This window comes from Ciconia boyciana, chromosome 4 (genome assembly GCF_034638445.1).
Source record: "Ciconia boyciana chromosome 4, ASM3463844v1, whole genome shotgun sequence".
NCBI classification, from domain to species: domain Eukaryota; kingdom Metazoa; phylum Chordata; class Aves; order Ciconiiformes; family Ciconiidae; genus Ciconia; species Ciconia boyciana.
The window spans coordinates 75434541-75461899 of NC_132937.1; the positions used below are offsets into that span (position 1 = coordinate 75434541).

At 42.7% G+C, this 27359-nt stretch overlaps 1 protein-coding gene across 1 annotated transcript in view; it reads right to left on the bottom strand.

Annotated features, from left to right (window-relative positions):
• The window catches only part of ST8SIA4 (ST8 alpha-N-acetyl-neuraminide alpha-2,8-sialyltransferase 4), a 66744-nt gene extending 62818 nt beyond the window's left edge, over positions 1-3926 (bottom strand). The window contains exon 1 of the mRNA XM_072860158.1: positions 3404-3926. Coding sequence (XP_072716259.1) covers positions 3404-3516 — 113 coding nt within the window. The 5' untranslated portion in view covers positions 3517-3926. The remainder of the gene's footprint in view (positions 1-3403) is intronic.
• Between the last annotated feature and the right edge of the window lie 23433 nt (positions 3927-27359).

A 27359-nucleotide genomic window follows, 5' to 3' on the forward strand; every position in this document is an offset into this window, starting at 1 on the left:
AAGCAATCCTGTGGGTACAAGATCTGTATGCAAATTATCCAAATCACACTAACTTGAGGGCATGGGAGGATGCTGCAGAAGTCCTAAAATTCAATAACCAGAATGTAATTAATACTTTTTGCTATTTTAAAATGTTTTATTCCCTAAAAAAATTCCATAATGGTTGTAAATATATTTATTACATATATTTTCCTGCATGTATTTTCTAGATGCATAGAGTGGAAGCATCTGAAGGAAAACTACCAAGATAATACTTAATTAATGTAATTAATTAATGTAATTAATACTTTTTGCTATTTTAAAATGTTTTATTCCCTAAAAAAATTCCATAATGGTTGTAAATATATTTATTACATATATTTTCCTGCATGTATTTTCTAGATGCATAGAGTGGAAGCATCTGAAGGAAAACTACCAAGATACATCCAGGTAAAGTACTCAGTCTAAAAGTAATTCAGAGATGTCTCCAGTTTATGCTGGCTTAAACGTTACCAGCAGACACTTTAACAGTGACACAGGTGACAAAACTTAGCAACAAAGTATATTGCCAACACCTAAAGCACCATAGCATTTGAAATGTGGTTATCTTCCATACTCACAATTTACATCTGCAGTGAGCTATACAGATTGTACAGTAAAACTATGTTAAATTATGTTCTTCTGAGCTAAAAGAAAGTCCTAGGCACTTTGTGTTAAAGTTCTACGACGAACACAAAGGTGTTCACTTACATGCTCCTCTCCCTTTTATTGGTATTGTTTTATTTAATTTTCACGTAAAGTAAGATTAAATAAACTAACACATAAAAAACTAAATTTACTCCAGAAAATTCTTCATTGTGTAAACAACTGTGAAATAAATTTGGGCTACTTTGTTTCTTCCAGAATCACTGCAAATCCTCTCTGATGTAAATGAAACAGCTGCTGTAGTGTGACAGCAACTTGTGGCTGGCAGTGTCAAACTTCACTATGAATTACCTTGCCTTGGTGACCAATCAGACCAATATAATAAGACTATCTCTTCTCCTGAAGACAGTTCATTAAATATAAATAACTGTCTTCAAGCATATTCCATATCAGTAGAAAATAACACTGTTTCAAGAAACACTGCATTCCACATAATATGCATGTTTCATTACTTGCTTAACCTTTAAAGGGACATTACTGTCTACTTAAAGAAGGGCATGCTTTCACAATTATTCTCCTAGCAAACTTTGCTACGAGAACATAGATGATTTAAGGTTTATCACATACTTTGGAATTGCACATAGTCCATTTTGGAATGTCTGGGATTTACCTGCAGTGTCACTAATAACCATAAAATGGGCCACCTCGCGCATTCACAGTTCTGCATTACTGGTATTTCTGGAAGTAAAACATCCCACAGAAAACTGACTTTGCTTTCCCATGCGGCCAGTCAAAAATAACCAAACGGCATAAGCCCTTCCTTCAGAAGAAAGGCAAGTGTAACATCAATACTGGCAGCAGATCCTAGTAATACACTTAGGGGAGGGTTTCCCACTTCGTACAGTAATGGATGGGACAACAGGTTGGGAAAAGAAACTATATCCCAATAACCTTAGCCAAAGTGAGTAGCACCATACTGCACAAGAAGTCTCACTGATACCAAGAAGTAGAGATACCACTAAATGACTTGGCAGAAGTACATTACAGCTATATTTTAAAGTGTTGTTAAGGACACATTTATGACTAAATACACTTATTTTCTTTCATTTAATATTAAATCATCAGTTCATTTTAGTACCTTTTAAATAATGTCAAACAATGTATCATAAACTGGAGGGGGCTTTTTTTGCAAATGTATATGGATTTTACCCAGTGACTAATTTCTGAATCATTTTAGCAGCTACCTCCAGTCTGACAGGAAGGAGTACATATTAAGAAACATGGGTTACCTTTAATGCTGATTCTCCCTCACACAATCGTTTTCACATGTATTTTTGCACACCTACAACCCAAAATTTTTAAACTTCTGTACATCTCATAAGTATGCAAGATACCACAGCATCATGGCAGAAACTGGGCTTACACCCAGGCTGAACATGAGGGAAAATTACCAGCAAGTTGTGAAAATCTTTAATACCAAGGGAAACAAACATCACGTCATCAACCATACACACACACAGGCGAGGCCACCCTCTGCTCCTTGGAGGTGCCAGGGCCACTGCCACCCTGCTGTGCCCAGCTGCGTGCAGCTGCCTGCACCCCGCTCCTGCACTGGCCTGCCTGGGCAAGGGCCGGGAAGAGGGATGCACTTTCTGCCTTTAACTCTGAGGATCGCGGGGGCTAAGGGGGCACTAAGTAGGTTGTAATTGCCCCAGCTTCCTCCAGGCCCGTACAGGCACTTACAACCTCGTTATTCCTCCTCCCCAAATTAAGGCAAGGGCTTACACCCATGGACAAAATTCTGCTGTGAATGCATCTCCCCCCCAGCCGATTTGCACAAGCAAACAGAAAGTGCAAGGCCCTTCCCCGCCTTTGCTTATTTCACTATGCCACCACAGAATTTACACATCCCATCTGTGAAAACAAAAAATTATACCCCTCCAAGGAGAAACAGGTTTGGTTGAAAACACAACATCTTCACAGGATAGCTGCAAGTTGGGAGAAAAATGAGGAATACAGGCATGCACATACACAAACACAAGGCACGACAAAGAGAAAGCTGAGGTACAAACAGAAAAATGGCAAGGGATTTTTCGCCTTTTATTTTCAACCGAAGACAAGGCAGGAGATGGAAAATATATAACACAGGGTCTCAGCAAGGGACCAAGGTTTCCAGCGGAGGAGCCTCGGGAGCTAAGGGGGATGTCCCTCATACTCTCAGAGCAAGCATCCCCAAGGAGCAGCGAAGTTAAGCACAGCTCCCAGGCAAACTTAAAGGACGCAGGCAGGGGCCACCCGGAGCTGCCAGCTGCCGCGCACCCCGGCACGCTCGCCTCTGAAGGGCTCCCAAAGCAGGAAACGAGTCACCACGCGCCCCACCACCACCTCCAGCCACCCCGGGAAACAGCCGCGGCCAGGTGAACTTCGCCAGCGCCTCCTATTACTTGGGCTGGGGGGAGCAGCACCAGCCGCAACGCCGGTACCGGGCAACCTCCACCCGTCCCCGTCCCCGTCCCCTCGCCCGCAGCCGCTGAGCGCCGCCCGCCAAACCCACTCGTAGCCCGTCCCGCAGCGGTACCCCCGCCCCGCACAAGCCTCCCCCTTCCCTGCGCCGACCAGCGAGAGCGCCAAGTTGTGGTGGCACCGCAGGGGAGCAGGTCATGGCCCGGGTGCTGCCGGGCGACCTGAAGACCCGGGTGGGGCCGCGGGGAGGACCTCAGGCAGCGACATCGCCCCGCCGCCCCCTCGGAGCCCTCCCGGCGCAGCTCTCTGCAATTACCCGGCGAGCGGTGCCTCCTGGCGCTCCTCAGTCCGCGCTATTTCTTTCGTCTTATAAAAGATGAGGAGGAGACTTATCGTGCAGACAGTCCACCTCTTCCTGACTGAACGCATGTCTTCTGCGAAACGCGGTCCCCCTCCCCCTTTTCCTTTGTTTGTCAGGGGTGTGCGGAAAACAACTCCACACGCGGCACGAATTGCCAAAACCACAGTAATATTTCTTTTCGAAATAATCAAAGAAAAAAAAAATCAGGCGGGCGCAGATGCTGGCGGCCGTCTGGCGTTTAGTTTGTCTTTCTTTCACCCTGCCCTCCCCTGCCCAGGAGCCGGAGTCGAAGGCGGCGGCTCGCTCTCCTCGGCGGGGGAGACAAGTCCGTGGAATCGCCGCTGCGCGCCCGCCGAGCCGAGCCGAGCCGAGCCGAGCCGAGCCGAGCCGAGCCGAGCCGAGCCGAGCCGAGCCGAGCCGAGCCCCTCCCGTCGCTGCACCGCTCTAGCTCCGGCTTCACTGCGGCCCCGTTGCGATCGCGGCGGAGACGACCCGGGGGCGATGCTGGCACCTCCTCCCCGCGGTGGGCGGAGCGCGTCCAATGGGCGCCGCGCGGGGGCGGACACCCGGCGCTGGGCCGAAGAAGGGAGCAGTCCCGGCTTGGGGCTGCGGGGCCGTAGAGGCCCGCAGCAGCGGGAGGTGAGCGCCGCCGGGCGGGAGCGCACGGGGGGCACCCACTGGGGCGAGCCTGGAGCTCCTCACCAGCCCCCCCGTTTTGTAGCCCCGCTGTGTTTGGGGAGGGAACGTCTTTCTCCCTTCAAGCACGTTGTACCCCGTCGCCTGTTGGGTTTCAGAAAGTTTGAGTAAAGGACCGCCAGCGCAGTGCCCGCCTGATTTTTATTTTTTTTTCTTCGATTATTTCGAAAAGAAGTATTACAAGAAACGACATGCTTTCGTTTCTGAGAAGGGTAAGGGCTTTATTCAATTTTTCTTTTTCTCTCTTCCCCCGATGGACGGCTGGAGCTTGAAAAGGGCATTGGGAGGTTTTCCCCAGCCTTGGAGCACCGCCGCGGCAGCAATCCCGGCCCCGGCACCAGCGGGAGAATGCGGGGGTGTGTGTGTGTGTATGTGTGGCGCGGAGGCCCACAAAATCAAATTAGGCAGGTGATAAAATTTATTTAAACCAAAATTGTTTAGCAGAAAACTAACTAGAAACGAGGCTTATAAAAATCATTCAACACTCCGACATCAGTAAACCACAGGTTCACGATAATGTATGAAGGAATTAATACTGCACAGGTGGCCTTAGAAATGAGGCTCCAAAATGTGCACAATTGCCCACCTATGAGATGAGGGCTCAACCTCGAGGAGTTTCCTTGGGCGGCATCCCGACCCAAGGGGAGAGTCCTTGACTGCAGACCCACTGCTCCAAGGACGACCGACTCAACTTGCCCTCCGGCGGGGCTCCATTTATACCCTGGTCGAATCTGACCTGTGGCCAGTTCTGATTGCCTGAGGGCCTCAACTTCTGCTCCCCGCCCAAGGTGTGTACTGTCCGGTAAGGGCGTGAAAAACAAGGACGCAGCGGTCCTAATGCCCCAGGTCTTTTATCAGGGCGGGTGCACCTGGCACACAATCTGCCCCATGACCACAGTCACGATTTGACTGGTTTCCTTGGAGTGGTGGTACAATCACCTCTTGCCTCCAAAGTTAAGAGGCAGCACAGTCTGGGTGAGCTCAATGCTCACTGTGAATCATCATTTCCCAACTGGTTAAGGCTGTACTGGAACATCAATTATACAAACAGAGTCTAAAGGAACATTGATTACATGAACAGATTTTGAGGGAGTATACTCCATGGTTAACACAGATTTCATTATTGCACGCTTAACACAACTTATAACAATACAAATCACCACTACAACCATTATTAGAGATTGGAGAAGACTGGTTAACCATCCTGACAAAGAAAACCCAAACTTATTGAAAACTTTCCCCAACCAATTAGACCCTAGCGCAGCAACAATTGCCTCTGAGTCCTTTGCTACTCCTTTCATTTTGTTGATCTGGTCTTGAAGGGGTACTGACATGTTCGGGATGTGGACACAGCACTCATCTGCCGTAGGTTCAGGACTCCACATACACCTTTTTCCTTTAACAGCATTAGATCTAATATGTCTCGGTTTTGAATAGTCATTCTACTGGTATGTTGTAATTGATTATCTTAATAGGCCCAAACTATCAGACATGGCGTTGGCCAAGGCTGACAGCTGCAGGCCCAGTTCCAGAATAGCTTGCTGGTTCTGTACCGGAGCAACTCCCATCTCAAAAACTGAATCCAGCCACCATCCCACTTGTGCTGAGGCTCCTCACCATTCCCCCCGCAAATCGCTTGGGCTAGGATCCCACTACTTGTGTGGCATGGATCCTTCTTGATAAATGGGACAGAAAGAAAACACAGCTAATGTGCAGGCTAATCCCAGGATGGTTGGGTATAACTGGGAATATAGGCAGCTGTCAGAACATGCCCACACTAAGTTATGAGGTGCAGAGACAAAGGATGCTTGGCAAGAACCTGGCATGGTAGTAAGGGGACGCCAGGAATCTTTCTTACTGCAGTCTAGAGCAGAGGGCCATAAGTAACTGGTATTGCTACATAGGCAGCCCTGTATTAAAGCTTCCTGAGCAGGAGGATATAGCCATAACAGTGGCATTTCAGCTATGTCTTTACACCCAATCTCTGCCTGACAGTTCCAGAGTGGAGATTTCCCCATGGGGAATACCTTTATCTTTCTGCTGTACCAGCTGGCTGCATGAGTATATCTGGCCCATGTGCAGTTGAGGGGGCAGTCCCACGAATTTTGATTACACATGCTGGGACATTCATTACTATCGTTTTCAGGGTACTTGATGCACCATGAGGCATTTAATGGTTTTGTATATTGTAGGGAAGGGTCATCAATGCTCCAGCGAGCACTATATTCAGTAGCTCCCCATGGAATTTTGGGACATGGTGTAATGCCATTCCAGGTCCACCCTGTGGCCTCATGGGTAGGTTGAAGAATATAATGGCATCTGGCATCCCATACTGAACTAGAATTTAGTGTGCCTGGTGACCAACTGTAGACAATATAAACATAGCCTCTTCCCTCGATCTCCCTAAATCTCCAACTATAATTATTATATTGCTCCCATGTGAGCTCAAGTGCTAGTGATAAGTTAATGTCCTGCACAAAAGTTGTCTTCTGCCTTCAGAAGTTGTCTTTTGTCTTTTGTCTTCAAAAGTCTTCTGCTCACTTGGGTGTGGGAAGGCAAAACGTTATAGAGGTTAAGTTCATCATTTGGGCAAATCCCACTATCATTTTTGCTGCCACATTGCCATCCAGGTCCTGGTCATTTCCATTGGTCACTGTTACCATTGCCAGTATGAGCGCCAAGGCAATCTGCTTTTCCATTGTGCTGTAAGAAAACACAGATCTGGGCCCCTCGGGCTTGAAACTGGGCTTCAGGGTTAGAAGTCAGGGATTATCCACTGAGCACCAATATGGTGAGTTTTTCCACTCCCGTCCAGAGTTTCCCAGGCATATAAGCCTCTGGGGTTTGCCATTGTCATTGGTACAATACCAGTGGAAGGTAGCTTCCCCATTACAGGTTGTCCCACACATCTCCGCAGCAGGAACTGGTCCCTTTTATCATCCAGTATAGGGTCATCGCCCGTTAATGGTCCCATAGGACAAAACGCTCAAATTTTTGGGCTCCCATAACTTCCCCAGCAGTTGTTAACAATAAAGACCACCTGTGGTAATCAGTCCCAGCTGTGGTGTGAGACATCAGCATGTCTCTTAATCAAACCATTGGTCTGTTCAACTATACTGTTAGCCAAGGATAATATGGTGTATGGAACACCCATTTGTGCCTTCCCCTCGAGCCCACTCTTGCACCACTGTGGCTGTAAAATGCGACCCATTATCACTTTGAATGCACTCAGGAGTGGGTAAAATACTAAACCACTTCCTCAACGCTTGGACCGTCTGATCTCCGGTGGTAGTGCTAACAGCTGTAGCTATCGTCAGTCCCGACACCACCTCTACTCCTACCAAGATATATTTCTTCCCATGGGATGGCCTCAAGGGCCTGACATAGTCAATCTGCCAGGTGCTCCAAAGAGCCTTGCCTTGTCTAATTATGCTGGACTGGAGCCTGATTCAGGTGTTCAGGCTTGAGCCTTATTCGGCATTGTGGGCAAGCTGTAAGGACTGCTTCACATACTCTTATGGACATGGGCCACCTCTGGATCGGCAGTCATAACAGAGATCTGCTTTCCCCAAGTGGCTTTGCTTAATGTGCAGCTACTTAGCCAACCAACCCCAATCTTCCTTTTCACTATCTACTACCTTAATTTGGGCTAGGTGATCTACCTGTTGATGCCATTTCACACCGGGTGTTCCATGGCCTTTTACCCATCCCACCTTTAGGAGTTGTGATCTGCCTATTTCTAACAATCGCTGCCAGTCTCCAGCTCTCTAGACTTTTGTACAGCCTTCTTCCCACTGATTGGATTCCCATTGGCATATCCACTCCGTGGCACCCTTATAGGTTGCCTAGGAATTAGTGTAAATTATGGTGGTGCCATTCTCTGCTGCCAGCAGAAGGGCGCATAACTCCCCTACCTATGCACTACCTTCCCCCTCTTCTGTAATCGTTTTCCCAGTACCAATTTCCAATGCCACTGCTTTATATTGCCACCTGAATCCCACTCAGTGGGTAGATGCCTCTGTGAACCACACTCCTCATGTGTCTGAGCCTGCGTTCAGTTTGGGTGCCTCTTTGATCGGGGAAGGTTTATAGGGTTGGCGCAGCAAAACTGGGACTGGATTCACAGGCTTTTGGAGCTTAGAGGCTTTGACTAGGCCCTCTCTTAATGGCAGTAACTGACTTAACTCCCTCTAGATAGGCATACCACTTCCGTATTGTGGCCTTCTGGGCCACTCCCTCAGGAGGGGGTGATCCCTTGAGGACCAAATTTAGCAGAAGGAAAGGGCCTTGTATTAAAATATCTTGAGAAGTATGTAACCTCTCTGCTTCCTTAACTGCCCTGGTAAGTGAGAGGAGTCCCTTCTCCCAGTCTGAGTACCCTTGTTCAGCTTCCTTGAATGAGGTAGAAAAGAATAATAAAGGTCTAGCTGGCCCCCTCAATCCCTTTTGGAATATAGTGCAATAGGAGGCATGTTCTGCAAATACCCATTCTACCCTCAAGAGGTCTTGTAAGTGTAGTGGGCCTAGCCTCTGATAGATCTTAAGTTCATCCTTTAGGACATTAAGGTTCTCTCTATGTCATGGAGTCCAATCTCATTCCTTATTCTTTCAGAGCAAGTCATATAAAGGGTGGGCAGTCACTGAAAGCCCCAGGGATATGTTTTCTCCAATAGCCTAATGTACCTAACAATTGCTGTAATTCTGTCTTATTGCCTGGAGTTCACCCCTTCTCAATAGCCAACAGGCTATCGCCAGGCTCTGCAATTGCTCCAGCTATCCACCAAACTCCCAGGAATTTAACTTCTTGTCAGGGGGCCTTGGCATTTAGAAGGTGGGATATCTAGCCCATTCTTAGTCAACAGGTTCCAGATGGCTTTGGCCGTTTGCCCTACCTGGTCTTTGTTATCTTCATCAACTAGGATATCGTCTATGTACCGATATATGCAGACACCTGATGACACTTCCACAACCTCGAGGAGTTTGGCTAAGGCATTGTGAGCAATAGTGGGGGAATGTTTATATCCTTCTGGGAGTCAATTAAAGGCATATTGGGTCCCTTCCCAAGTAAAAGCAAACTGGGGCTTATCCTCTTCCCTTAATGGGATCATAAAAAACATATCCTTAACATCTAGGGTGGACATCCACAGATGGGCAGCTGCCTGTATTGACGTCACTATTGAAGTTACACTTGGGCCGGCAGTGGTTAGTGGTGGGGTATTACTGTTTATCCTCCTGTAGTTGATCATTAAATGCCATCACCCATCTGTCTTACACACCGGCCAGACTGGAGAGTTATAAGGGGAATGCATGCAACTTATGACCTGTCTTTTCTCAAGGTCACTAATTACCTCTGAAATGCCCCGTTTAGCAGCAGTTGGTAGCAGATATTGGGGATAGATTGTGGTAGCGTGGGAGCAAGCTGCAGGGTCGGCCTCTGCTGCATGACAGCCTCTGCAGTTCTGCTTCTGAAACTCCACACCTTGCCACTAAGCAAATACCATCGTTTGCCCACTAATACATCAGATCCCAATACATTTCTCTTATAAGGGCTCAGAGCCACCTCCACGGCCATCATCCACTTTTCCCCTGGTAGCCAAGGTTGAGTTCAAGCTATGGGACACTTTTCCACTGCACCTGTCACCCTTATTATGTTTATAGTCTTTCTCGATCGTTTAATTCCTAACTCATCAGCTTGTTGCTCATTTAGAACACTAATTTGGGCCCCTGTATCGATTAAGAACTCTAAATGTATTTGCTTTGGACCCACGGGGGCATGTATATATAAGATTCCTTGTCAGTGGACCATTAGCAGGAATTTATCATTCGGAGTGGGTGGCCCAAACACCAAAGGGCGGCTTCTAGTTTTTTAACACATTAATTTCCCCTCACAGGGACACAAAAGGGTTAACCGTGTCTGCGCTATTGTAAGGGAGGGTGGTCGCTGCATTTCCCCTCGATCTTTGGTTTTCCCCTCTAGCAATTCCACCAGTTTCCGCATATGGTGGATTGCCCATGCAGCACCACCCAGGGCGCTCCCAGCGGTAACGCCTTTTGCCAAAGGTTGTTCCTTCCCGCATCAAGACCATGATTCCTGAGTCTGCCTCGGGAAGGTGCAGGCTCCCTGCAGGGAGGTCGTCTGGGGTGGGGGTTTCGGCTAGCTTGTCGAACACTCCTGATCCCGGATCAGTCCATCCCATCTTGCGCCCATGACTGACTATATTGTGTAACGTCTCCGCCCAAGTCATCACGTGCGCGGGTGGATTCTGAGGGTTTTGGCGATTGTGTTCTATGGCCTTCCCTCTGGGTCCTTTCTCTGAGAGACTGAACACATGTTTTTAAAGTGTCCGGCAGCTCTCTAATGAGAGGTCTAAGGTGGGTGGGGTCCACCGGTGCAGCCATCAGTGCCCCGTGCTGCCCTCTCTCATACATTGCCTGAATGCAATCAGCCTTTTGTACTCCTTCTGCTAACTCCGACAATCCATTTATCCAGATAGTAATAGGCTCCCCTCGCTCTTTGGGATCCACACCCCCAGCCCAACAAGCCACTCGGGACATTACTGACTGGTTGTCTGCCAGCCCGTCACTCAGAAACACTCTGGGACCCCAAAATCCCCTAGCCTCACCATCACTCGACAGTATCTGATCCCCCCCCCCCCCGATAAAGAGACACACCACAAATACTCAGTTTCTGTTTCTTCTGCTCTGTGCGAAAACCTAGCTTGTAATTCACTGAGCTTGGGTCCTGTACAGGGGGTGGTATGGACAGTGGCTCAGGGGTTCCTGCCTTGGGGACCCGTATGCCTCTGTTTTAGTAAGAGGTCGCACTTCTTTTTCCTCCAATTCTTCCGTTTCCTCAGAACTATTTTCATCAGGGTCTCCTCAAATGTCCTCATCCCAATCCTCGGGATCTGCACCTGCAATTAACTTTCAGATTTGGACAATACTGGGGGGCTTTTTCACTTGTGCTAGCATGATCTCAAATTTTTGTTCTAATAGATGCAACCACTCCCTTTCTCTTTTCAGTTGTCCTTTTAAACAATCGATTTCTAACTGTTTCTTTAAATGGCTCTTTTCTAATACTCCAGAGTAGTTATAATAATCTTGCGCTTGAATTAAACAGGCACCCAGGGTGGCACACATGGTCCCTTTACCTTTACCATCTCCATTATTCCTACGGCATTGTTCTTACTCTCTCTGCAACCACTGCTGGGTCGAACCACTTCTCCTTCGCCCAGTCTGTACCTGGGGGAGAAGGGCTGCATCTGTGGCTCTGTAATAATTCCTCTAGTGCCATTATCCTGCCAACTATGCCAATTTAATGTTGTGGAGGCTCACAAAATCTAATTAGGCAGGTGATAAACAAAATAGACTTTTTTTAAACCAAAACTGTTTAGCAGAAAACTAACTAGAAACGAGGCTTATAAAAATCGTTCAACACTCCGACATCAGTAAACCACAGGTTCACGATAATGTATGAAGGAATTAATACTACACAGGTGGCCTTAGAAATGAGGCTCCAAAATGTGCACAATCGCCCACCTATGAGATGAGGGCTCAACCTCGAGGAGTTTCCTTGGGTGGCATCCCGACCCAAGGGGAGAGTCCTTGACTGCAGACACACTGCTCCAAGGACAACAGACTCAACTTGCCCTCCGGCAGGGCTCCATTTATACCCTGGTCGAATCTGACCTGTGGCCAGTTCTGATTGCCTGAGGGCCTCAACTTCTGCTCCCGACCCAAGGTGTGTACTGTCCGGTAAGGGCGTGAAAAGCAAGGACGCAGCGGTCCTAATGCCCCCGGGTGCACCTGCCACGGGGTGGGGTGGGGGGGAAGGAAGGTAAACGGCAGGGCCCCTGCACACCCCCTGTCGGGGGGTTAGCTCCGGAGCCTGGCCAAATCCACCGCCCAACCCCCGCTCCCCGGCATCCTGTTTCGTCTACATGGTCACAACATGGCTGTTACTTCCGTACTTCTGCTAGGACGATATCTCTGAAATGCACAAAAAAAATCCTGAACCCCAAAACAAAATAAAAAAAACCTTTAAAACACATAACACAACATGAAAAAGAAATCATCAGCTATATCCATTTTTCTCAGTATTATTTTGCCCTCTTCGAAGTGACTGGGCTGTCCTGGACACTCCTCATTCTGTGTGACAGGGATCTGCCCACAGCCCTTAAGTTTGCATTTATGGAGCAGGCTTCAACACCAACATCACTCTTCTCCCACGGGGGTCCAGGAAGGGTTTGTGACAAATCTAGTGTGACTCCTGTTCTCTTAACTTAGGTTAAGAGCGGGAGCTCATGGGATGACAGAACCTTTCGCGGGTCTGTTTGGTCTGATATGCTGTGTCCAGAACTGTTTGGTAACAGACATTTCACAGCAAGATGCAAGCAAATTTGGAGATAAGCACGGGTTTTTCTTTCCCGAGAGAGTATTTCCTCACAGGCATGAACATGAAGAAAGGTTAGAGAAATCCTAGAGAAGTCAGGGCTGCTAATACTTATGTTCTAAAAATCAATTTTGTTTAATAGGAAAGGTTTAATTCAGCCTCAGTGGAATGGAATGGCAACTTTACAATTCCCTGCCACACAAGCCAGATCATGCTGTGTTTTCTGTCATCTTCTCTGCTGTGGCTCTGATAACGTAGTCTCAGAAAGTGACCTCTAGATAGCATCAGCAGCAAAAGGAGAAAAACCCATTCTATCTGTGAGCGTGAACTTCAGATTTTACTTGGTATAATTGATGTCAGATAGTGTGCTGGTTTTGGCTGGGTTAATTTTCTTCATAGAAGCTAGTATGAGGCTATGTTTTGGATTTGTGCTGAAAACACTGTTGATAATACAGAGATGCTTTCGTTATTGCTGAACAGTGCTTACACAAAGTCAAGGCCTTTTCTGCTTCTCACACCACTCCACCAGCAAGTAGGCTGGGGGTGCACAAGAAGTTGGGAGGGGACACAGCCAGGACAGCTGATCCCAACTGACCAAAAGGATATTCTGTATCATATGACATCATGCTCAGCAAAGCTGGGGGAACAAGAAGAAAGGGGGGATGTTCAGAGTGACGGCGTTTGTCTTCCCAAGTCCGTTACGCGTGATGGAGCCCTGCTTTCCTCGAGGTGGCTGAACACCTGCCTGCCGATGGGAAGGAGTGAATGAATTCCATGTTTTGCTTTGCTTGTGCATGCAGCTTTTGCTTTACCTATTAAAATGCCTCTATCTCAACCCACGAGTTTTCTCACTTTTACCCTTTCAATTCTCTCCTCCATCCCACTGTGGGGGAGTGAGCGAGCAGCTGTGTAGTGCTTAGTTGCTGACTGGGGTTAAACCATGACAGGCAGTGTCTTCTGGAAAAAAAGTGGATTCAATGCAAAACCCTATTTTAATACCACTGTAAAAACTGCATCACTTGTTCAGCTTAAAAGTTAGGATTCCATCAGTCTTGTCAGCTCTGTTGAACATCTGTAATACTCTTATTTATACATTATATTATTTTTGATATTAGATTATTTTTATCGTTGGATGAGCTCATCAGCAACAGATACTGAAAATGTATACAGAGGATCCTAAATTCACCCGCCTTCAGTGGTGGTTTTACTTGGTTCCCCACAACTACCAACGGCAGCTTACAGTATCAGTTAGCCACAGCAGCTCTTGGTTTTGTGCCAGGCCATGTGCACATTCAGAAAGTAGTGTGCCTTCATCTTCTTCTTCCCCACCTTCTGCTGCACTTCCTTCCCCCTGAAGCTTAAAACCAAGCTCCCCTGCTGCTTCATGTGGACTAATTCTCACCCCACACAAGGAATCCCTGCTTGCATCCACGAGACTTGAGGACTGATGGTGATGGGTGTCATGAGGTGTCTTGCCCAGCAGTGTACTTTTCTCTCTGTGCTCAGTCTGCTTGCAACCAGTCTGACTGAAACTGACCTCCACCACCCGGAGAGGCCAAAAAAGTTAATTCCAAACTGACTGTATGTACAGGTAGCCACAGCAGCCTCATCCAGGCATGTGGAAACTTTCGGGGATTTTTTATGTCTGTGTGGTTTTAAATGCCGTCAGCAGTACCAGCATATGCTCTATGATGCTCCCAGCACCCTTGAGAAACCTACCTAATATTGTAACTACAAACTCTAAACCCTCAAGACTCCAAAGATTTTATTCAGTTATTAAAATGTAAAAGTGTCAGTTTACACTTGAGTAAAATATGGAGAAGAACAGTTCTCCAAAAGCACACATTAATAATCTGTGGCCATTTTCCTGGAAATTCAGGCTGTTCCCATGCCTGTCATTCTACTACCACCAAAACACACTGCTGGGTCAGAAGAGGACTGAGAGGTATCCCAGTGCATCCCCTGTCACAAGGCAGGATTTGCAATATCAGTCATGTACCTGACCCATCTAACCTGTTCTTGAAGACTTCTGCTGTTGGCAACTCCACCACCTGTCATCTCCATTGATCTGATCCTGCAGTGATTGACCGTCTTCACCCTCTGTGCATGCTGTTCTAAGCTCTGAGGTTATCTGTGTAGCAGGGTCCCAGAGTCACAGGAGTTGCTTAAAAGTTGATCCAGGGCAAGTTCCCAACTTGTTCAGTGCTCTCCCAAATCAGTCCTGATCTCTATTTTAGAAATAGCCTTACAGCTGTGACTACAGTGAGGAAGACCCCTCTCATAGCCATTCTGACCACGTTTCCCTCCTAATATGCTCTTATTCTCTAGCTCTCTGATGTACTCAAGTAACAGGCAGATGCATATAGTATATAGGTATATAGCATATATATAACATAATTGAGCCAGGTGGTACATTTCATTTGCAATGACAAAGTTTATTATAACACAAAATGAGCTTACTGTATAGAGAATTTAAACATTCATATCTAGTACTTCACCAATTCCTTTAATCACCTTTCTTTAATGTATCATCAACAGCACTTCATAACTCTAACAAGCTATCTAAATTATACCTTGAAATGGTTTCCTCTTTCTCATACAATCTAATGATATTTAAATAATGAATAGAGTTTATGTCAGATAGCATGGTTTGTTTTATATGAATTAAAGGAATGGTTTAGCTCTGTGAACCCAGAAACCTGTTCAGTAAATCCTATTTCATGGCAGCTGGTGATTACAGTAAAATTTCTTTCATGAAAACTACTGGAGGAACAAAAGTGTGAATAATACAAATAATCATACATTTAAGCATTTCAAATTTCAGAGTGCTAATTACTTCCTGCAGCAAAGAGTTCTTGAAAGGCTGCATTTCATGCTGAATAAAGTAGCTAGAAACTTGAAACATTTACATTTGTTAAAACATATTACCGCATAAGTCCTTTTTGCATTAAGAGTATTTCACGTTGTGTGTGGGTGCCCAGAAATATCTTCTGACTTAATTCTGTCCTTGTTGTCACTGAGGACAGAGAAACACTAGAAGAGATCACCTGGGGACACTGTGGCATTTCCATCACTGGATGTCTTTAGGACCAAGTTACATAAACCTCTGGATTCATAACTCAAGGTGGAAGGATGGATGAGGTAACATTTTCAGGTCCCTTCTACCTATTTTTTTAAATACATAATTTTAATGTAAATCTGCTCAATTTACGGTAAGTCAAGCTTTCTGATTCCTATACAATAACTCCTAACAGAATACTGCATATTATGGAAAGGTCATATGTTCGTACATGCTTCTCTTTCAGGAATAGGCATGGATGATGCTTCATTCTTGTATTTGCTTAACACTTTTAACTCTGATTTAGTCCTATGCAATCTGTTTAATAGTGTTAACTATACACATTTTGTTGTAAAAAAGAAACATCAGTTAAAACTATGAATGATTCTTTAAGAAATTTTTAAGTACTACTGATACTTAGATCTGTTTTTATGCAGACATCAATATCCTTCAATATTTTCATTGATGGCTCAAGCACAGACACCAGACATCCCCATTTTTTCTTAAGGTTGTTGTGCACAGACCATGAATACTTTGTGGAAGATGTACTCTTACAGCCAAAATTTGAATATCTTCTGTGCTTCTATTTGTCATCATCCATACATACTTTTGTTAAAAAGTCTTCCTCTCTGAAATATAATCTACTTGCTGTTGTAGTAGAAGTATAGTCCTGTATTACATTTTTAGCATTACTGGCATTGCAAATAGCATTTCAAATATGTCAGCTTTATAATGCATCAGCTTTTCTATAGGCAGCAAAACTAAAGATGATGCAGCGAACTGCATTTTTGTGTAGTTATTCCACTGTATGTGACTCAAGGTTTGGGTTGGTGGTGCTTAAATTTCTCTTGATGTTCAGAGACACAAAAAGCAGGTCAGAATCCATATTGAGATTCACTTCCCCTTTCGTTTTTGTGACTAACATGCAATGATGACGTAGTGTTTGCAATCACCTTGCAGAACAACCACAGGCTCAATAATGTGGAGACAGTTGCAATAAGCTTACATGAATGTCTCAGCAGTTTCTTTGTGTGTGTGATAGGAAAAGAACATCTTTTTCTCTAGAAGAAATGCTACAGCAATTCCTTAGAAAACATTGAAACTGAATCCCAATGAAGCCATATTCTCTGTTTTACATTCTTTTGTGCAGTAATGTATTTATTCAGTACAGAGGTCCCCAGGTGAAGTTGCAGTGTAACAGCAAGGAAGGATGTTTAATTTAGGGACACACACAGTTGTGGTTATTGCATTGCAGACTTCTCTGATCCAGGCACATTTTTATACAGTAGTAAAATATAAACTATTTTAACATTTCAAGGAAAGTGATCGTGCAGATAGAGGCCAACCTAAAAGAAGACATAGTCAGTTGTCATGACCTCCTCCTTACTTTTGTGACATGGGATATTGCAAATGTCCCATAGATATTGGTTATAAATATGCAAATTTTCTGCTAATTCAAAATGGCTATCAGCTAGTATGCCTTTCAGGAAGGCTAAAACCTCACTGCTTTAAATCAAAATGGCTATCACATTCCTAGAGGCTGTATGTGTGAGATTTGATAATGATGAGCTGCTCTAGTTCCAATATTTTTTCAGTGAGACTCAAGACAGTCTGCCCTTAGGGAAAATAATCATCCTGTATTTTTTATAATTGGGATGAACAGAAAAAATGAGGAAATAGAAATAAGGATTAGAGAACACTGGGAAACTAACAGAAGAGAAGAAGAGAGAAGAGGAAGTAGTTATAGAATAAGGATGGGGATGAAGGGATTAAAGGTTTGGGAACTGGCAGAGAGGGAAACAGCTGTATCTGGTCCAATAAAAGAAATGGGGGAAAAAGTTGAGAGTCCAGAGAAGGTACAAGAAACTACTTGAATGGAGGAGCATGACTACCTCAGTCCTACTGAAGAAGCTGAGGTAAGAAATGCATACAGTTCTGTTCGCCTTTTGTCTTGATTTGTCCTCCCTGTGAGAGTAAAATAGTTGTCTCCCTTGCTTAAATGTGCCTGACCCTGTGTTCAAGCCCTAAGTTCACTTCACTGTTCAGATACAATTCTGTTTTGGAGTCTGAATGCAGAATTTGTCTTTCTAGAACATAAAGCATCATTCAGCTAGGAGGCTGCTGTTTACTAAAAGTTTGGTTTTGGTCAAATGAAAGAAAGTCAAGAAAATTTCTGGCCATATTTCCATCCTTGAAGTTTAACAATCTGTAAATTACAAACACAGTTAAAACATAACTAGATAAATGGTTACAACTCCAGAAAGCACTCCTCTTTCTGATTACACCAAACCTCCAGTTCCTCTCTTCATAAGGGCTACAAGGCATCTTTTCCTTCAGACACTGAACCTAGGCCTAATGGTTTAACTATTCCCAGGTAAGACTGCTGGGAGTTAATCAAGAAAACCTTCATTACTGTCCAGCCCCACCAAGACTTTCCTTATGAGTCATGGAAAATTACTAAGAGTTTAAAAGGACTATGGACACCTTCTTACGATGTTAATTGAGCTGTCCACATTGCAGAAGGAGAGATGAAGAAAGATCATGGCTGTATGTTAACATTGGGTTAGTCCTGATTTTTTGTGCTTGCTCATGCCTGCAGTGAAGCCTTGGTCCAAAGTGGATCCTCTTAGGGGTTAGGGTTAAGGGTTAGGTTTGGGGTGAGAAGTCAGGTTTGGGGTTAGGGTTTAGGGTTAGAGTTAGGGGTTAGGGTTGTTAGGATTCAGGTTATGGTCATTAGAGTTTAGGGTTATGGTTAGGGGGTTAGGGTTAGGTGTTAAGGGCTAGGGGTTACAGGTTAGTTAGGGTTAGGGTTGGGGTTAGGGCTTATGGTTAGGGTTAGGTTTAGGTTTAACTCAGTTGCCTTGAGTCTGTTCTGTTTTTAAGTGGCCTCAGATCAGTGATCCCAGTAGAGTCCCTTACTACATGGGACATCAGGAAGACCCCAAATTGTCTGCCCTATATAGGTCCTATGGTTTTTCCAATAGACCTCCCAAGATAGGAAGGGAGATCAGACTCAGGCAGATCATCTCTGTTCTTGCATACTCATTCAACATGGCACAAAAAGTCCAAGTTCGTTTAGAACAAGCTCAATCTTTCTCTTTTGTTCTTCTATGCTTTAGGCAAGCTTCTAGAGCTGAAAGACCTAGGGAATCACAGCAAGGAGAATTCAGGTTTCTGCCCAGCCCAGACCCATGCACAAAATATAGCACCAAAGTACTTATTCAGAAGCAACATTGATTGGGTCTGCCTGAAATTTTAAGTCCTGCTTTCTGCTGAGAGGCAGTAGGCAAACACAAGACAGGGAACAGTGTGATTAATTGTAGTTAAGACATGTTGTCAGCACACCTGCTACCAGACTACTCTTCAGTTGTTACTGCAGAAATGAAGTTTAAGGAAATACCTGAAAGACACAATAATACTTGCTTTACATGTATTAATGTAGGGCTTGCATGTTGATTTTATTTTTTTTCTCCAAGTGAGTAATCATGGTTATAAAAGAAAGGGAGATACGACATTAAATGACTTTTTCCTTTATTTGAAAGGCTATGCTTTAGTTTCCTTTATTTACAACACTTCATAAGTCATTACTGCATGCGGAGTAATATATTTCCTAAACACATTGTAGTGAAAATACAATATGAGAGATTACTTCATGAATTTTCCATGTCTGAGAACTGGAAAGAGATTTTCTGAGAAGCTATATGGTGGATTTGTGAGGTTCTACTATATTTTAATAACTGTGAATGGCCTCCCAGTGAGAACCATGATTTTACTAATAGTTCCCAGCAGGCTACCCACCTAGGCTATATAGATTTGGAGGTGGGGAAAGAAGCTTTTAGTCTGAATTCAAACCACAGCAGGGGCCATTCACTCTTTGGGAACTAATTCCCATTTTTATTATTGCTATTTTTAATTTATCTTAATTTAATGGTGGTTAAACTGGATATAGATAGATGCTACAAAATTGCCTGACTTTTACTGCTTTGTGTTGAAGTCACACAAAAGAGCTTCCCATATGCCTTCAGCTATATTTTCTTAATTATCTCTTTGACAGTGACACTTTGCTGAAATGCAAAAGGCATTTGCTGAGATCAAGACTACAGCTTGTTGTGATTTTTTTCCCTTTTTTTTCTAATTGGAAAACTGTAATTCAACAACGCTTTTATGGTGTCTTTATAAGTTTCAACAAAAGGAAATGTTCTCTGTGTCCAAAATTGAATTTCTGGTCAGTGGGAGAGGTTAGACCTACCAGTAATTTAGTCTGTTCTGCACTCACCTGGCATACAAAGGATTTGGACTCAAATCCCTGTCAGAGAAAGTTTTTGGCTGTCTTCATCAGCATCTTATAGACATTGTATGGGGAGATGAACAAGCAAGCCCTTTTCGTTGACAGCTAAGCTACCTCAATGTGATCTCATATTTGCTGCAGACAAAAGCATGCATGCAAACTGTTACTGTTTAACAACCAACAGACGCTCTTAAGTTCACAGTATACACTCTGCTGTGGTAACTTGTTTGTGAAGCTCTACTCTCAGCAAGTTAATTTTTAATGACAGCTTTCAATGACAGTTTTACAGTATGAATGAGAGAAAGAGGCTTACACCATTACCTAATGCTTAAGACAGGACAAAACCCCTGTCTACCACTCTCCAAGTAAGATCTTTAAGATCTTTAAGCAGTAGCCTCTTCAGGGCAAGTCATTCTCTAAAATCCAATAATATCCTTTCTTTTTTCTTTTTTTTTTTAATGTCTTATTTCTTTGCAAACTAGGATTTGGTATTCCAGTCACAGATTATCAGGCTCCTAGGTATTTAAATTCCCATGGGAAAGCCCATCTCAGAAATTACAGTCCACACAGAAGACACTGGCACCCAGTAGGGTAAGAAAAACCCACCAGGAAATGTGATTTCCCATATGTCACCCAGGTCAGTGGGCAGACATGTGAAGCAGATCTCAGGCTGAGTTTCTGACTGCTGAGTAGATGCTAAAGTTTTGATTGACTTCAGCAAGGTTAGAATATCACTTCAGCTCTCCTACCTTCCAGTCCTATAGTCAAAATAGGAAGCTACTAAATGTAACAAGAACATATCAAGAAAGATATTCCTTAATTTTACTTAGTGTATTTCATTAAATATTCTCTCTTAGGCTAAAAAGTTTAAAAAAATCACAAAAAGTATAAATGTATCCCATAGAAATTGTGTTAATGATCTAGTTGTTTTACTTGTAGTGTGCTCAAAGACAGTATAGAGGGAAATATTTTTTTTTTCTGTATTTTGATGACTCAGGAAAAGCATACAAAATTGTAACCAGTCACAGTTACAAAAGCCCTTTAGAAGCTTTTCAATGTTAAGACTTTTTCATCTGAGAAAATATAAGCACTGTATCAACTTCAGAGACTTTTTCTTTTGACTTTTAAAAATATGATTTGCATTAAATAACAGGCAGAGAACTTTTTATTTTTGCTCAAAATACTTCATGTTTAAGTGCTCTTTAAAGGAAATTACATCACAAAAATAAAAATTGGTTTTGATGGAAACAAATAGCACAATAACTATTTTTATAGTTCAGAGAAATGCTGTGGAAAGTAAATTTGATTTACCAAGGTTATAACAGACTGTGAACTTTAACATTAAAGCAAAAGGAATGTTTGCTTTTGAAATCACTGGCTCAGTCCTGACTGAAATAAAATAATGTGTGAAGGAAAGGAATATATATACACACACGTAAAGTGCTATAACTCACAAGATGTAAATATTTTCTAATTACAGAGAAAGGGACAAATCTGACTCTGAAGTGCTTGAACAGGAAATCACAACCTACCTGGACAGAATTTTGAGAACTTATTTTTACATGTCTATTTTGACTGACTGGAGAGTGGGAAAATCTGTCTTGGTCCTAGGCTATACGAAAGTGTATGATTAATATAGATTTGTGTCCAGATCTGTGCTTCCTCTCCACATCCTTGCCTCAAAACAAAAAAATGCCAAGCAGAGGGAAGACAACACAGAAGAGAGCTGTAGTGTACTATGTCAATCCTCCCCTGGCAGTGTCTGGAAATTGCTTTGGAGCCAGGTCCTACCAGCCCAAGCTCTGGTACAGAGTGCAGAAATATTCTGTGTTCTCAGGATGAGGAAGGGCTTAGGAAGCCCTTTTGGCAATAACAGTATCATATTTATTATGAGTTCCAGGTGGCCCTTGCTTCCCAAAAATCAATGGCTTGCAGATTTTATAGTATAATATGGGAGTATCTCTCAGTATCAGTGTATTGACACTCAGCTTTCATAAGCACCTGTGATGCATTAGCCTGTTTTGACCACACCATTGCAAGCGGGCTTTAGCAGCACCTTTCTCAGAATCTTTGTCTGGACAACTTAATGCTGGGTGTGTCTCACATCTAGGACTCCTCAGCATTTCTGTCAGTATCTCAGATTATCAAGATTTGAGCTGTACGTCTTGCAAAGCAGTGTTCTTGGGGCAATGATTTTAGAATACAGGCTAATGTTTTTCAAGAAAAATGTGCTTATTTGCAGGGAACTTTGTACTTTTACAGTCTGGGGAAGCAAGTTGGTGATGAATGAGCTCAGGCTTGCTTCAAAAAATCGTTGTTCTTTGCTAGATTAACTTTTACCCCAGCTGTGCTATTCTATTGTATTCCCCTGTGAAATTCTTTCTATAGGGCAAACCAAAGAGCAATTTGAGGAAATGGACTCTCTCCAGATGAAATGTTGTTGTGTGTTCACAGACCCCTTTCTCCACTGACAGATCCTACACCACACAAACACTCCTTTTTTGTCCTCAATAGATACATCTTTTCTGGCAGGCTACCAATTCTTTGCGTTTGTGTAAGGAATGTTTTTTTCCTTTGTCCTGACTCCCCAAATCTAGTCAATTACCCATTGCATTGCTTATTAGTTTTGCTTTGTATGCTGTAAAACATAGGAAGTTTTTCTAACTAATTGAATTGTGTGTCATTCGCTCAGTTTCAGCTTTAGAATTTGCCTTACTGATGGCTTCCTAAATGCTGGGAAATGTCTTCAAACCCTGCAAAATGAATTTGATCCTTTACCATTCAAGTGAAAGTAGCATTTTCATAAGGTGAGGCTTTTATAATGATGCTGAATAATACTGCTTAACAGTAGAGTCTTGTATTTAAGCATAACTCACTCTTACATTCCACCAGGGAGATGAAAGTAGAAGTGAAAATACTACATTTCATCTTGCTCTGCATCTGTCCTTCTCTTTACCCATATTGTGCATGCTCTATAGGTGCTGACCAGCCCATGCAAACTCTGCTGCATTTCTTTTACCTTTTTTCCATGTAGCAAGTAATGCCCTGGTTTGCTGGCTGTTACAGTCCTATATCTTCATCTCCTTGACTGTGATATTTACACTTCGGGATCAGAATTTTATTCTTTAAGCCAATTTGAACTTGCAATCATTGTATCAAAGCACTGTTCATTCTTATCTCCAAGTTTCTTCTTGGTCTAGTAAGTTTTAGGGGATTTCTTCTGTTTGTTTTAAGGGGTTTTAATGGGTTTGTTGTAATGGGTTTTAAGAGATATTCCAACTAATGTCATCTATCTCAGAGAGGATCATTTTCATCAATTAAGCCTGCAAGACTTACTCCTTTGTTGTTTCAGTCATTTTTCATTTTTCAGTTAAAAACTATTACTTTGGTATGTTCCCTTTTCATATTATGTAAAGCAGTCCTCCAGTTTCTCAAGTGAACATTAACTGAAGCTATGACTTCAGTCAGTCCCTTACCATTACCATGGGTTTAGCTCTGCTGGAATGCTTACATGCCCTCTCCTTCCAGCCACTGCATTTCTACGTGTCCTGTGGGAATGCTTTTCTGTGGGCAGTTAGTCAGAGGCTGCTCTGCCTTTTTTCATGCAGTGAAAGAAGTCTGCCCGTCTCTCTGTAATGTCGTGTGTGTTCATTATGTCCTTCCTTAGAGTTTCTATATCTGAGAAGTGAAACAATTTAAAACCTGAGTTCCAGACTGAAGCTGTACCTACCTTTATACCTTTGGTCTTCTCAGCTGTTTAGATGAGGTTGAAATGGGAGGGGAGGTCTCACAGCAGCAGCCAAAGTGAATATCTGGGTTTTTTCTGCCTTCTTCTAAAAAGAAATGGAGGGTGGAAAACAAAATTAATCTCCCTTGATCTTTTAAACTTGCTTCAATTCCCAGTGATGTCCTTCAGTACCCAAACAAGGCAACCTTTTGGATGTCTTTCTTACTAAGTTTCTGGACCATGCGACTAAGGAGATCTGTAGGAGTAGGTGTTTAATTCAGCAGTTTTCAGTAACAGAGGTAACACCTTATGCTGTGAGGCATTTGACAAAGCCCAACAAATTAGAATTTTTCTTCTTACCATGACTTGAGTTATGTCACATTTCCATTACATGGTTTGAGAAAGAAAACAAACATTAGCAAAAGTGAAGTAAAATGTCCATGGTCCCTCCCACCTCTGTCAGTCTGAGTCTCTGTAAAGCTTGTGTTTTCTTCTCGAAGCAAATCACAGTGTAAAGAAATTGAATGTGTGAAATCCTACACATTTAAATATTCAGAAACCTATGATGTATTGCACCAGGAGCAGAAAAAAATGCTAGACAAACGTTATTCAAAATTTAAAGAATTCTTTGATCGATGCATAAAGGGTTGGTTTGGGCGGAAATTGCAAGATGCCCTGTGAAACTGCAGACCCATCTTTCTACAAGCCTACAATATAGCTAAGTCATATGTGTTTGAATTTCCCAGTCAGAAGTTAGTCAGTGACCACATTCTGCATGACATAAAAGGCAACATACAAAGTTAGTGTGAGAAAAGAGACTTGCTCTGCAAGTCCCAACAAGTATCTCCAGGGCCAGTGAAAACTGTGCTTCACAAATGCTCTTGTTAGCAAGCAGAGGAAGAAACTCCACCTAATTAGACACAGATATCATAGAAATAAACATAGAAGGGTAAATCACTGACTGAAACAAACTAACTGTGCAATAAATGGGGCAGTTCTCAAAGCAAAATGATGAGGCGTGCAGGACAAGAGGCAATAGACCACATAATCAGTAACAGCAACATTAACAACATGTGCTATTTAAAAAAACCCTGCTGATGAAAAAAGCAAAGAATTTGATGTTGCTGGTGATGCAGAATCAGTTGTTTGTTAGGACTCATTGTAGATATATAAGGATACATCCTACAATTAACTCATTTATTACAGCAGACTAAATAACAAATAAAGACAGTTTCAAATAAAGACAGTGATAAACTATTTGAAGAAAGGTTATCCACCAGGGACTGCCCAGTCCAAACAGATAAAATTATCTCAATTTTGCAAAATATTAAGAAAAAAATTTCCCATTTGCCTTAATTTAAAGCATGTGTGTTGCCCTAAGATGGTACTAGGCGTGCAGATGAACACGTTTTAAGGAGTTTTGGACTCAGTCAGGGTTCTCAGGGGTTTACAGAGCCAAGACTTAAAGTTCTCTTTTTCCTGGATGCATTTTGCTTTTTGGTAGTAGGTTGAGCTATTTTATCACTCAGCACTTCAAAATGTTTTAACATTTTAGGCAAAATAATAGTTTGCTAGAACAGAGTCTATTCCAATAATTTTTACCCTTGGTAGACTTAAATCAGTTTGCCACCCAAAAGATTGAGGACAATGCACCATTTGAAAAGCACTTGTGTTTTAGGAAATACCCTACACTAAATTATCTTTCATGTGCCTAAGTTATGTTTGGCCCATCTAAAAAATTAAATCCATTCTCCTGTTAAGTAAGATTTCTATATATACTAAAGTACAGATTTACTTTTGTTGTAACATTTTTTTCTGAGCAGTAACTGAATCTCTAAAAGCTGACATGGTTGGAATATTACCCTGGTCACCTCCATTTTCTCACCTCATGTTTTAGCATTCTCAGGGAAGCATTTCAAGGCTTTTCAACCTAAAGGCATTTAAATAAAACAATAAGGGGGAAAAGATATACCAGCAGTCCCCTGCATGCATGCAATGGCTATTAAAGAGATTTTTTAGAAATCATTTCCTGATGACCGGCTTTGTGAATGCACTTACTTATCTCTAGGCATGAGATTAACAGCATATTTATGGACATGTAAACATTTATCAGACACAATAGTTAGTTTTTATATACTGACCAGTGCTTGCAAGCGTGTTATATGGAGTGATTCATGTGTCAATATCAAGAATGTTCTTTACTGCTGTTTATAGTTGGCCTGTGAACAGTATGTCAGCTGCTGTCTTCTCTTGCAACTCAAAGTGGTGCATGACGTACTTCAGAGAGGACTCTACCACACTTTACAGGCAGCAGAGAAAATCAGACATATTTCATCTTCAGTAGGGGATGTTCTCAGGACCTTTGGCTATGCTTACAAAATAGCAAGCTCATGAAGGAAGACAGATCCAAGCATTGCACTGCAGTATGTAGTGGACTGCATTTCCTCCTCTATTACTTGAGAAATTACTTTTGTAATAATTTGTTTGTATTTTGGATAGGGCTTTTTTTAATCACAAAAAGTTTGGAAGGATTTCAGGCTAAAGTACACTGTTTAGGATACTGTTTAGTTCTTACAGTTATTATTTGTATGTTTATATGTTTTCTGCAGATTCATTCTATTTTTTGATACATTTAAGAACAGATGGAGATGCTTTTAAGATGGCATAGTTCTGTTCATGATCTAAAATTACTAACAGGGTGCATATGTGGTCTAATATTTATAGAAATAAATACAGATCAAGGAGAAGTGCCAATTACAGGAGGTTTTTTGAGTGTTAAAATCCATAATCAAGTTCTGTGTTTGAAAAAAAATACATCTAATGCATATACTGGAACAAACAGGAGACTACAGTCATCACGTTATTTTCAAAGGCTGCACTTTGGAAGGATTTAAAGAAGGAGAAGATTCACTCTCATGGTGCAGATATATAAACAACATTCTGTATTACTTACATGGAAAGTTTTAACAAGCTGTTGAATTAATCCATCATGAGGTCAAACCACCAAAGCAGAACAGCACACAACCAACATTACAGAAGCTGGCTCAGTCTGCGCCCACTCCTACCACATGATCTGCAAAGGGCAGAACCAATTCATATCCCACTTGGATTTTATCTTAGTGCTGTCCTAAGCACCCTACTCATCAATCCTGGTCAACTTGCTGTGCCACGCTTTGGACTTTGGGGCTTGGATTAAAGACTGAAGGGTGAATAAAGCTCTAAAGCTATGTTGTTGCATCTTAATGTCAGCAAAATTTCTGCTAATGAAGAAATACAATCCAAATATTATGTTTATGTTAATCCCGTCATCTAACTATAGATTTGAAATGCAAAAAATACAAAAGTAGACTGGGTATGTTAACAGTACTGCAATAGGATGCTTTTCAGATGCAGTACTGCATTTCATTTGAACAATTTCCAAGAAAGCATACTCTGAGAATATCTGTTGTGTCAGACCATAAAAATCAAGAGAAATAGCTCACCTTCTATTATGCGAATGAACTACAACCCTGGCCATTAAATATACCTAAGCTCTGAGTAATAATGCAGAAAACATACAACTGGGTGAATTTTAAAGTGTACAGGTGCCTAGTAACTCCATATTTAGGTAGAGTCTAAACATAATGTTTGAACATTTGTTTGAACTCTTCTGCCAAAAATAACAAGTAAGTCCTTTTGTATATCTACCACACACACCTATTTTTCAATCTATTTCTAAAGCGTTTTGGCTTCTTGTTAAATTGTACATTG